This window comes from Tiliqua scincoides, chromosome 5, assembly GCF_035046505.1.
Source record: "Tiliqua scincoides isolate rTilSci1 chromosome 5, rTilSci1.hap2, whole genome shotgun sequence".
NCBI classification, from domain to species: Eukaryota; Metazoa; Chordata; class Lepidosauria; order Squamata; family Scincidae; genus Tiliqua; species Tiliqua scincoides.
In genome coordinates this window covers 11,072,217-11,084,268 of record NC_089825.1, presented here as the reverse complement: position 1 = coordinate 11,084,268, position 12,052 = coordinate 11,072,217, and the positions used below count along the sequence as shown (strand labels likewise).

The following is a 12,052-nucleotide window of genomic DNA, read 5'->3' as shown; positions in this document are numbered from 1 at the left end:
CAATCTAAAAAGATGCAAAAAGAATACCAGCAGACAGCCACTAAAACAGACAGTGCTGGGGTGAGGTGGGCCAGTTACTCTCCCCCTGGTAAAAAAAGGAGCACCCACTTGAAAAAGTGCCTCTTACCCAATTAGCAGGGGTTAGGGTTAGGGTTAGCTATGGTACTGATATCAGCCAAGCCACAGTTCTGGGTGAAGTTGAGTGGAATCTGATTTTGGGAACAGAGCAAAGGAAGTGTGTGGGTGTAGGGAACGGAACCCTCTCCATCCTAAGGTCCAAATACTGCTTCCCTCCCCTCCCCCCGGCTCTGATGCTGGAAGTGAGGGTTGTTAGAAAGATAAAGTCTTTCTATATATAAATACTGTTAATAATAAAAGTCAAGAACAGATGCGCACCACATTATCCTACACTGAGCTCCTTGAAGGAAGGGTGGGGGTCATTGTAATAATAATAAATACTGTTTTGCTGCCATCATGTCTAGCTCATTCTAAAATTTTACTGTTTATTATCAGGCCGCATAATGGGTCTACCTGACAGGTTGAGAAATGAAGCTTGTGCAGACGGCCTGGGCACAAGTCAAGCAATTAGCCTTCCTAATCTTGTCACTTCATTTTGCGCCATTTATATTGATTCTCTAAGAATAGCAAGAAGCACAAATTGAATGCAATACACGTGGCAGCCTATTTAGAAGGACGAAAAAGAAAGGAAATGCAAGGTTAGTACATTGCTAGTATGCCACAGACTGGGGATGTTTTCTTCAGTAATTCAGGCCCAAATCCTAACCAACTTCCCAGCACTGGCATAGCTGTGCCAATGGGACGTGTGCTGCATCCTGCAATTGGGTGGCACTCATGGAGGTCTCCTCAAAGTAAGGAAATGTTTGTTCTCTTACCTCGGAGCTGCATTGCCCTTATGTGCTGGAAAGTGTGTTAGGATTGTACCCTCAAGCTTTTATGTAGAGATTTTCTTGGGAAGAGAGCAAGGGGAGAAACAGAGCAGATTCATACCTTCCCCTGCAGGTCTTCTTCAATGGGTCATTCTAGCTGCACAGCACAGCCTGCAAAATTCCAGTCAAATTTAGTTTATTATCAAGACTGTAGATCGTAATACATCATGCATGTTTTAAACGTCAATCGTGATTCAATAAAAATAATACCAGCATGCTTAGGAAATTGTAGATATCCATTTAAAAATAGTGTTCTACTAGAAATAATTTACTCTCTGCACATTTTGGTGCAAATTGAACTTAGGCTGACTCATCTCATGTCTGATTTGAGAAACCAGAGAAAGAAAAAGAAAGACAGATTATTGATGTGAGTAAAAGAACTCCTTAACTTTTTCAACCTCAGAATTCTACTCTGACACCATGGTTTCCTCATGACACACTGTTGGCATCCTTCAGTCTCAAGACCATGGTATCATGCTCTGAATGGTGGTTCTGGAACAGTGTCCTCTCTAGCGCGCGAAGCCTGGGTAAAGTAGATATGGAGGATAGACTGTTTCCCATGCACCAAATTCCCCCTCTCCACGTCGCTGAAATGGTCCAAAGGAAAGGCAGAAGCCAATACGGTTGGTTCCAGCAGCGTCGTAGGAGTTGCCAGAACATGACTGTGTTCAGCCATGAACTGCCTCAGGGATTCCGGCTCCGGATTTTGCCTCGAGGTTGACTCCTGAAGCCTTTTCCGTAACTGGATGTATCCACAAGGCAGTGGAGGTTTGGGATCAGAGTTTTCCTTCTCTCAGATGAGCTGTCTTCCCAGGCTAATGAGTCCCATCTACCTGGTGGCTGTTTAGTCACCTCATTTAGTCCTCATGACAAAGCTGCTTGAATCAGCATATAACGTTTTTATGTTGTACCCCCAAAACTAGAGCCTGGGCAAAACGGATACCATTTTTGGATTCAGAATTGCAAATATACCCAAGAACTAACTTTTACTACAACAAGATGTGTGTAGACCTGTGTTATTATTCCTCTGTGGTGGGGGACGGGACCAAAAGTGGAAGGGTTATTTAGCCTGAGGCCATCAAATGAATTCATGGCAAAGACAAGATTTGAAGCAGGGAAGTCCTTATACATGTTTCAGTCACTGAGCCACCATACTGTGCCAGCTTTCAGTAGTACCTCAGGTAGTCACCTTTTTGGTAAACAAGCCCAGCTCAAGGGTATCTCTTATAAAATACAGAATACTGGAGATTTGAATACTCACTAAAGAGCATTAAAACCTGAATTCAGAGTTGTAAATGTATCTCAGCTGTCTCACCTCAAGTTTAACTATAAGGGAATCCAGGGCTATACCCTTCAGTACTGTCTCGGCTTGCTCTTCCCCCTTCCCCGTGGGCTTGGAGTGCATTGTAAATGTCACCCAGATTACCATGCCATTATGGAGTCAATTATTCCATTTTAAAAAGAGAGGTGAGGCTGGAGGTCATGAATATTCAGTTTCCCTTTTCCTCTTCATTACTCCTGTCAGCCTCAGATTATCTCCTTCACTACATTAAGAAATCCCCATTTGAAGGGAATATGGGGTTGCCAAGCCTCCGTTGATAGGCATATTTCAGTTTTTCTGTGCTCTTTTTTGCCCTGCAGTTTCTGACCCCCAGTTCCAAACATCATGATTATTGGGAGTGTTTTTTTTTTGAAGGTTCTTTTGCCTTTTATAGTATTCCAAAATCTAACAGGTGCAGCAGCATCTGTCACTCTCCATGCTGTATGAGGCTTCACCTGATTAATATTTGCCTGTTCTGTAGCTCTTAAAGACACATAATTCTGTCAGGAAAAGTGATGGCAAAAATCACTTGAATTCGAGAGCAGAGCAAACTAGGGCACTTCTTTCTCAGAATGAAATACTAAGATACTATATAGTGTGTAGTGCTGAAAATTTTGCCTAAATAAAATAGAGCTTACTTTTTTTTAATAGCACAGAGATAAAAGCAGCAAACATCTTTATTTAAAATATTTCTTCTACATCCCTGCCCTCTCCCCAGTCTGAGATGGGATTAACTCTAACCATGCAGCTAAGTAGGTTCCACTGCATGTGGATTTTACTCCCAGGGAAGTGTATATAGGATTGCAATCCCCTGCAACTGATCTGTATAATAAATCTCATAGAACTCAGCAGAACTTAACTTCTGAGTATTATTGTTCCGTGAGACAGTTTAATAAAAAAATAAGCCCCGTGGAGATCAACAAAAAGCCTTAGGTTTGGTCCTATGCACACATTCCTGAGAATAAGCACAATTGAACTGGAGATAACCTTGGTTTGGAGGACAAGACAGTGATCTTCCAACTACTTACATCAGCTGTTCTCAAACTGCAGATCTGGGAGTGGATTGTGGGCTGGTGTCTGGTGGTTAGTGGCTTTAGGCAATGTGCATCAAGGGTTAAACAAGCTGCTACTTGGGGGGGGGGCACTGCTTTCTGATCACCATTATAGCCACACCCCTTGGCATTTATAAGTCAGACAGCAGGCTCTAGGGCATCTATAAAGTTTGAGAACCACTCACTTTTTTGCAGACTAAATTATGGGTCAGTTGTGGCATACTCATTACATAACTTTTTTAGTAGCTAGGACTAAGCATCTCTAGCCATAGCATTTCAGCACTATTAAGTAAATAAGATTTATTGTCTTAATAATAATAATAATAATAACAACAACAACAGGTATTTATATACTGCCTTTCTTGGTCTTTATTCAAGACTTTATTCAAGGTGGTTTACATAGGCAGGCTTTATTTAAATCCCTTATTAAATAGGGATTTTTACAATTTGAAAGAAGGTTCTTTCTTTCAAGAACCACTACATTCAGGTATTTCATTCCTATCTGGCTTCACATTCTGGCCTCCATCCTCCCACGCTCAGAGCAGATGGAATAGCTCGGCTTCAGCTTGTCAGCTGCTTCAAGGTCGCACGGTGCCGGTGGCCTTGAACTGGCGACCTTGTGGATGTTATCTTCAGGCAGACGGAGGCTCTGCCCTCTAGACCAGAGGTTTATTAGGTTGTCTTTGCACACTTGTTTGGGAGTAAGCTTCATTGAACAGTGAGATTTACTTCTGAAAGTAATGTATGGAATGCAATTCTGAGCTGTATCTCAACTTTAAAGGTGAAGCCTTTCCTTTGCTTTTAGGGCTTTCAAAAGCAAACCAACCAACCAACCATCCCACTGGAGTATGCTTTTCCTTAGAATAAGGTGTGGCTACTTGATAAAGTAGTCTTTTGGTTGGGTGGTATTTGCTGTATTATTCTAGAAATTTTTTTACCCAACTTTGGTTAGTGCAGAGAACTTCAATTTCTTTGAAGTACAGTTAGTTTTAATGGGCTTTGTTAGGAAGTATTGTGAAGGAGTAAGTCTTGTTGACTTATGATGTTTACATCCCAGGTAGACTTTTTTTGTTGTTGCTTCATTAGCTTTGAAAAGATGCTTCCCTAAGCCCAATTATTGAAGATGGTTCAAAAACTGTCTGTTAAAAAACAAGAACTTTCCTTATCTATATTTGGCTGCCAAGAAAACTTAGTTTGTGTCTGCTTCCCAGGATTGCTTTAAAAATATATTCTTCTGTTCCCTTCCATGCCCACTGGCTGTCTCCCAACGAAAGTAAAATGCCTTGAGAGGGAGGCTGTTTGTCTGAAACAAGACAGTAATGCAAAAGGCCTTTTCACAATTCATGTTATCTACTGTGGTATAATTTTGGAGCCTTTATTAGCTAACGTAAATATAAAAGTATTCTGATTATAAAAATCAGCAGTCTTTAGAATTGAATCACTAAGACTGCAGTCTTAAAGATACATTCCTGGCAGCAAGTTCTATTGAACACAATGGGACTTACTTCTGAGTAGATATGCATAGGCTTGTGCTGTTCCTTCTTTTTCTCTTCCTCCTTTTTTTCTTTTCAAAAGCTGCTTGAATTTTCTACAATAAAGTAGAAGGTATCTTCAATTTCAGCAAGTGATTGAGTTTTTCTGGTATTCTTAGCCTGTCTGCATTGCTGCTTTTACAAAATACCTTCCACTGGAAGCAATATTTAGATGTGATAAGGCTTTACATCCTCTCTTGTTTCTGCAGAAGGTACAAGTTGAAAGTCAGACTAAACTTCAGCAATGCAGCCTAATAATGCTGTGAACACTCCTTCCTGGCTGTTCTTTTTTGCCTCTGTTACTGTTGTATGACATGCAAAAATTGAACTAGTGAGAGATTTCCCATCATAACATTTTTGTAGTGGGGGAAAAAATCTACACCTCTTAAATTTCTGATTTGAAGGCAAAAATTGGACCAATCCTTGATGCAAGCACATGACCCCTTTCCTTGCACTACAACCGGAGGCGTAGCTGGAGGGGGGGCAGAGCACTCAGCCTGGCAGGAAGGTGGGTGAGCAGCCCCTCCCTTTGGAGCCATTCCCGGCGGGGAACGGCTCCAAAGGGAGGGGCAGCTCGCCCACCTCCCTGCCAGGTTGAGTGCTCCGCCCCTCCAGCTATGCCACCGGCTACAACTAAACTAAAGCAGAACCTGGATGTTTGCTGAAGCTACAAACTTGTTTAAACAATGCTACATAGTGACGGTAAACATATTGAAAATTATTGCTCTGTTCTCTCCTTCTATACTCAAGCTTTCATTTATTTACTAGTTCTTTATCCTACTTAGAATCCAAAAAAAGATTTCAGAACCATTTACAATGTACTCAAGACAAAAGCAGTGATAAAACAAACCAAATAAACCCAAGATCAAAAAGAATAGTTCCGATTAGTAACTTTTAGCATAACAGGAATCTGTGTATTCAGTGCTGAATCTTGACTTAAGTCAAAATATATCCTTGTGAAAATTCTGTCAGCAGAACACTGTGCTTGTTATGGTATGTAGCTTAGCTTTGGCTATGTAATGTAGCCAAATGTTATGTAGCTTAGGTTTAGCTCAGACATTTTAATCAAGAGAATTTGTCAATTGCTAGTTACTTTTGCATTACTTAAGGAAATTTGACATTCTTGTGTTTTATGTATGACTGTTTGACCATACTGATAGAGATGCAGTTTTATTTTTATATCAAACAAATAAAATAAAACCGAAATAAGCAAGAACAGCAGTGCTAAGAAAAGCAGCAAATCAAATGGAGAACCAGTTTAATAACTGCATATTGAAACAAGGGCTTAACCTGTCTGTGGAACATCAGAAGGGATGAAGCCAAATATTGTATGCAGTCTGTAAAAATGTGTATAGTTTTTGCACTGTACTTCAATACAGTTGTCCAGAATGGACTTCTGTTATTAGTGGACTATTTCAATGAAAAATGTTTAGGATTGTAGCTTTACTGCAGTTATCAGAATTTTTAAGATCTTAAGCACATGCTTAACTTTACTGCAGCGGGCATTTCACTGTGAGACTCTGTAGCACTGGGCTCTTGTGTAGGACTTGATCGGTACATAAATATGCCTCTGATTATGGATTGTGCAAGGTCAGCTTTCTATGAAAGCTGTCTGTATTTTTGACCTCTTTGCTTCCGAACTAATATTTAAATTTTAATTTTAGACGTTCATACAGAAGCGGTCCAAGCAGCTCTTGCAAAACATAAAGAAAGGAAGATGGCTGTGCCAATGCCATCGAAGCGACGTTCGTTGGTGGTGCAAACATCAATGGATGCCTACACACCTCCAGGTGAGAAGCTGATATAAGCTGTAGAAGGGAGGGAATGCTGTTGCTGTCGATGCAGGCTGTACTGACCATAGATACTCCTTGCTTTGTGGGATGGTTTTATTGGAGTCAGAGCTAGCCCACCTTGAGCCAGGTAAAATAGCTGTTTTGACCTGCAACTGGGGAAGTGGTGGACAGATTGGGGGTTCCCATCACCTCCCCCAGCCTGCTGTCTGCCTCGCCTCCCCACCTCAGGCTGCCCCATCCTCTCCTTGCTCGATGTCCTTAGAGTGTGAGCGAGAAGAAGACAGGGCAACTTACATCTTCCTTCACTTCCACTGCCACAGTCTTTGGAGTAGTGCTGAAGGAGGAGGTAGCAACTGCTGCAGTCTGGTTCCTGCTTACCCTCCTTCTAGGAGAGCTGTTGAGGAAGACCTCTGCTGGTATCTCCCTTCTGCCCCCCCCCATCGGTTTTCATTACTACTTCTAAACTGGCTGTGTTGTGCATGCGTCAGTCACCAAATTGGCAAGGTGGCTTGGAACCAGTATGCGCTGAACTAATGTCCTTCATCCAGGTATTAACATAGTCTCAGTGCAACTTGACCACTTCTGATAAGAACATAACATAAGAACAGCCCCACTGGATCAGGCCATAGGCCCATCTAGTCCAGCTTCCTGTATCTCACAGTGGCCCAACAAATCCCCCAAGGAGCACACCAGATAACAAGAGACCTGCATCCTGGTGCCCTTGCTTGCATCTGGCATTCTGACATAACCCATTTCTAAAATCAGGAGGTTGCGCATACACATCATGGCTTGTACCCTGTAATGGATTTTAACTCCAGAAACTTGTCCAATCCCCTTTTAAAGGCGTCCAGGCCAGTCACCATCACCACATCCTGTGGCAAAGAGTTCCACAGCCCAACCACATGCCGAGTAAAGAAATATTTTCTTTTGTCTGTCCTACCCCTCCCAACACTCAATTTTAGTGGATGTCCCCTGGTTCTGGTGTTATGTGAGAGAGTAAAGAGCATCTCCCTATCCACTCTGTTTTCCCCTGCTTAGATACCTCATCTGGCTCAGAAGATGAAGGCTCCGTGCAGGGAGATTCACAGGGAACTCCAACCTCAAGCCAGGGGAGCATAAATATGGAACACTGGATCAGCCAAGCAATCCATGGCTCTACCACGTCTACAACTTCTTCATCTTCAACGCAAAGCGGAGGCAGCGGCGCTGCACATAGGCTAGCTGACGTAATGGCACAAACACATATAGGTTTGTACACTACCTATTATATTTGCTCACCTTCCATTTCATGCTGCATGGGTTCTTTTAATGCAGGCCTTCCTTGAAAGGTTCTCTTTCATTTTACTGAAACACTTTGGATATCATTCAGACCAGAATTCGTTTGTTTTCTACAAGCTGTTCTGGGAGTTCTCTGATTTAAATTTTTCTCTGGTAGTTTTAATTGGATCTCATCATTATAAGATGCTTAGGATGAATAAGGTAAAAGCTTTCGTGGAACCCAACAAGGCTCACTAATCAGCAGGCAACTACATTGAATTACTTAGAAGTCTTTCTCAGGCTGGATGTCCAAGGGAGGAAGTGGGGCAAAAGCTATTTTTGACTTAGAGCAGGGGTGCCCAAACCCCGGCCCTGGGGCCGCAAGCGACCCTTGAGGACTCCTAATCTGGCTCACGAGGAGCCCCAGATTCCAGTGAGCCTCTGGCCCTCCGTAGACTTGCTGGAGCCCATGCTGGCCTGACGCAAGTGCTCTCAGCGTGACAGCCAACTGTTCGACCTCTCACGTGAGCTGTGGGATGAGGGCTCCCTCCATTGCTTGCTGTTTCACATCTGTGATGCAGCAGTGGCAGCAAAGGAAAGGCTGGCCTATGTGCAAGGTCTGTTCTAGGCCTTGAGCTATTTCAAGACCTTCATTCGTTCATATAAGTTCCATCTCTAATATATTCATTTATGTAAATTTATTCAAATTTGAAATGTAAATTAATTCTTATTTTTCCCCGGTCCCTGACACAGTGTCAGAGAGATGATGTGGCCCTCCTCCCAAAAAGTCTGGACACCCCTGAATTAGAGCATAGTATTAAGTGTTTGTGTGCGGACCAGTGTGTTAGTCTTGATGGTATTGAATGATACTTGAAACTGGATGCTGGACTAGATGGTTTGAGTCAGTGGGTTGGTTTTTACAGTCTTGAATTTTGGCAGGAGCCCAGGTCAAGCAGCTAGCTACGTACAATGAATGAACAATATGGGTGGGAGAGTGAAATTGCAGAAGCAGGCTGTGTCTTCATCCCACATACACAAGCAGTTGTGTGAATTGTATACATCCAGGCTCTGTTCCTGTGTGCAAGAAGCAGGAGATGCCATCAAGTGGGATACACTCTCCTTGCGTAGGATCTGTTGACAGGACCATTTGAATATGCATAGATTAGGGGCTGCTATAATCCTTTTCTGCCCTCCCGGTGCACATACACTACCTGTGAGCAGTCTCAAGACCAGGGCTAGGCTTAAATCTGATCTGCACTCTGTTTATTTTAAGGCAAGTTTCATATATACCGGTTGGATTTTCTTCAGTGTGCTTAGGATTGCAACCGCACTCGGGCCTTTCTTGAAAGTACCATGCAGTAAGCCTCATTTTGCTCAATAGGGTTTGCTGCTTGGGATCTGAAAGGGGATGGGTGGGAGAATATTTGAGGTGTTGTGCATTAACAAACTTCTGTGGTTGAATAAAATTTAAAGAGTAGGGCTTACTCCTAAATAAGTGATAATAGCATTACAGCAGAGGTTTTCAGACTGGGGTGTCGAGACGCCCCAGCCTGAGGGCCCTGGCCTCTTTCCTTTTAAGGGGCAGGGCAGACAGGAGGCAGGGAAGAGGCAGTGGCGCAATCCCCAGGATCATGCCGCTCAGGAGGCTGCGGGGACTTGGCTGGACTTACCAGAGCCTCCTGCAGCCTTCTGAGGGTGCAGGGAGCTCTGCACGACCATCTGCAGGCTCCCAAATTGTTTAGAACTGAAAGTGGAGCAATCGCGCCCCCTTCCGTTAAACTGGAAGTGGAGCGCGATCGCTCCACTTTCTCTTCTAATGGGATTCAGGGCTTCAGGCTGCACGAGGGTCTGCAGGGCTCCCCAGGTCAGCAGAAGTGAAAGTGGAGGTGGAGTGAATCTCTCCACTTTCACTTCTGCTGTCCTGGGGCTCCCTGCACCCCAGGACAGCTACTGCAAGGACTGGTGTGTGCATCCCAGTCCCTACAGCCCCCCTGAGCAATGCGATCCTGGGGATCGAGTCGCTGCCTCCCCCCTGCCCCCGCTGCCTCCCCCCCGCCCCTGCAAGGACTTACTGTGGGTTTCAAACTCTGGGAGAATTTGAAAACCACAGCATTACAGCTTTAATTAAGGTAGAGGTTTGCCTTATGCTAAGATCTCAAATTACAGAGAGGCCTGATGGAACAGAGAAGCAATGGGTGTGTTTCTTCTGGAACTGTAGTAACCATTTGAATTATTCAGTTTCTTATGTACCATGTCTGGAAAATGTCCTCGAGAGAGTGGTGGCAACTTTGTGGGATGGATTATTTGGTACATTTGCAGTCTGGCTTCAGGCAAGGCTGTGGGAATGCTCTACACTGTCCCTGGAGACCCTTCTGGCAGATGTCATTGGGAGGACTTTTTATACGCTTTGGCTGCTTCTCAGGCTGGTCAGGTTGGTTATAGCCACTGTCATGCATGCACTAATTACATTCAGATTAGGCTGTTGTGGTATGCTGTATGAGGGGTTGCCTTTGAATATGACGCGGCATCATGACTGGCCCAGAATGAGTGTCAGAGTATTGGCAGGGGCAAATGTGAGGGACTTATTTTGTGCCATCTACACTAGTTAACAGTGCTGTTTCAAGATCCAGTTCAAAGTGTTGGTCTTGACCTTTTAAGCCCCTGACAATCTGAGGCCAAGCTGTCTGAAAAATCGCATTCTTCCATATCTGTCTGCCGACCCCTGAGATCTGCATTGGAGGCCCTGCTCTCTGTTTTACCATTCACAAAGATCTGGTTGGCAAGGGGCATTTTGGTGAAGAGCCCATTATTGTTTTTTGGAGAAGCTAAAAACGTTTTTATTTGGCATTGCATTTCTGACTCTGAAACGGTAGCCTTAAAACCAACAGTAGTTTTAGATTTTGCCGTGTATGTGTGTATGTGTTTGCCTCAGTTTTTTCTAAACTGCTTTGATCTCTTGGAGAAGTGGTCTAAAAATTGAATTAATGGATAAAAATATCTCCACTTACGCACTCAATGCTGTTTTAGGAAGGTTTAGCAGGTTAATCTTGGTATTTGCAACATCTCCATGGCTTCCTCTTGGAATAGAGGAGGAAATTATGACTTGGAGAATTAAATTTATCCAAATTCTGAAAGGTTGCATTAGTCACAGAGATTGTACATTGTCTAAATCTATCTTTAATGAAATACCTTATTTTTTTTTTTTGTAATTTTGGATTTGGCACATTAATTCTTGCATGTAAATGCTGCTTTGTTGGGGGGGGGGGATTGTGTGCATGCAAATGTTGTATTACTAGCTCTCTTTTTTTCATAGAGTCACCCAAACTGTAGTTTCTTCCTAAATATGGGGCACTGGAGCAAGCGTTAGACTTTCTCACAATCTTAATCCAAGTTATGACCAGAGCTTTAATTCATACAACTGTACTTGTGGCTGTAGATGGGTTGTGTGAGGTATATGCATAAACTTGGAGCAAATATGCATATGTTTGATTGAGTGGATGTGAGCCTAATTTCCAACAACACATCAGGTCTGTTTGCTAGAGGACTTTCTGAACCAGTCATTGGGATGGCAGAAACTGTTCTTTTGGTTTATATTTTTGAGTCCTGCTGAAACCTTGAAGAAGTTTGTTTTAAAATGTATGTTTGATGAGTCATGTGGCAAGCAGTGATGGTGTCTCAAGCAGTTTCTGTGCAAAAGGGAGCTTTTGTTGAAAGACCAAGCCAAGGCTACTGGTAGGCAGGACTGTCGATGACAGCATACCTGGGAGAGTCTCCTTTTGGGCTATGTGAATGTTTTGCAAAACCTTGACAGAATCCAAGAGAGAGGTTAAATTCTTGGGGTCGTCTGTGTGTTACACCAGCCATATGGAGGCTGGCTCATGCAGAAATACACATGGGGGGGGGGGGAATCAGAATCAAACCTGCTTCTTAACTTGTGCCAGGGTCTACATGGTTCAGAGTGTCTGGCAGTAGTTGTCCTTGGCCAGCAACTTGGTTCTTAGCAAGAAAACAATTTTTAAAGGAGTGGCTATAAGATGTACTTTTCAGAGGCCAATTGGAGGCTCTGGAAAACTCCGTCAGTTGTAATCTATGTGTGGAGGTGGGGCAGTTGTGATCCTAAGCCTCTACCCCCACCCTGCCCCCATACATT

The 12,052-nt window shown here is 43.3% G+C and overlaps 1 protein-coding gene across 6 annotated transcripts in view; it reads left to right on the top strand.

Annotated features, from left to right (window-relative positions):
- The window catches only part of DIP2C (disco interacting protein 2 homolog C), a 315,383-nt gene that overhangs the window by 198,842 nt on the left and 104,489 nt on the right, over nt 1-12,052 (top strand). For all 6 annotated transcript variants that reach the window (XM_066626988.1, XM_066626987.1, XM_066626986.1 and 3 more), the window contains 2 exons: nt 6,517-6,642; nt 7,684-7,893. In XM_066626988.1, coding sequence (XP_066483085.1) covers nt 6,517-6,642; nt 7,684-7,893 — 336 coding nt within the window. The remainder of the gene's footprint in view (nt 1-6,516; nt 6,643-7,683; nt 7,894-12,052) is intronic.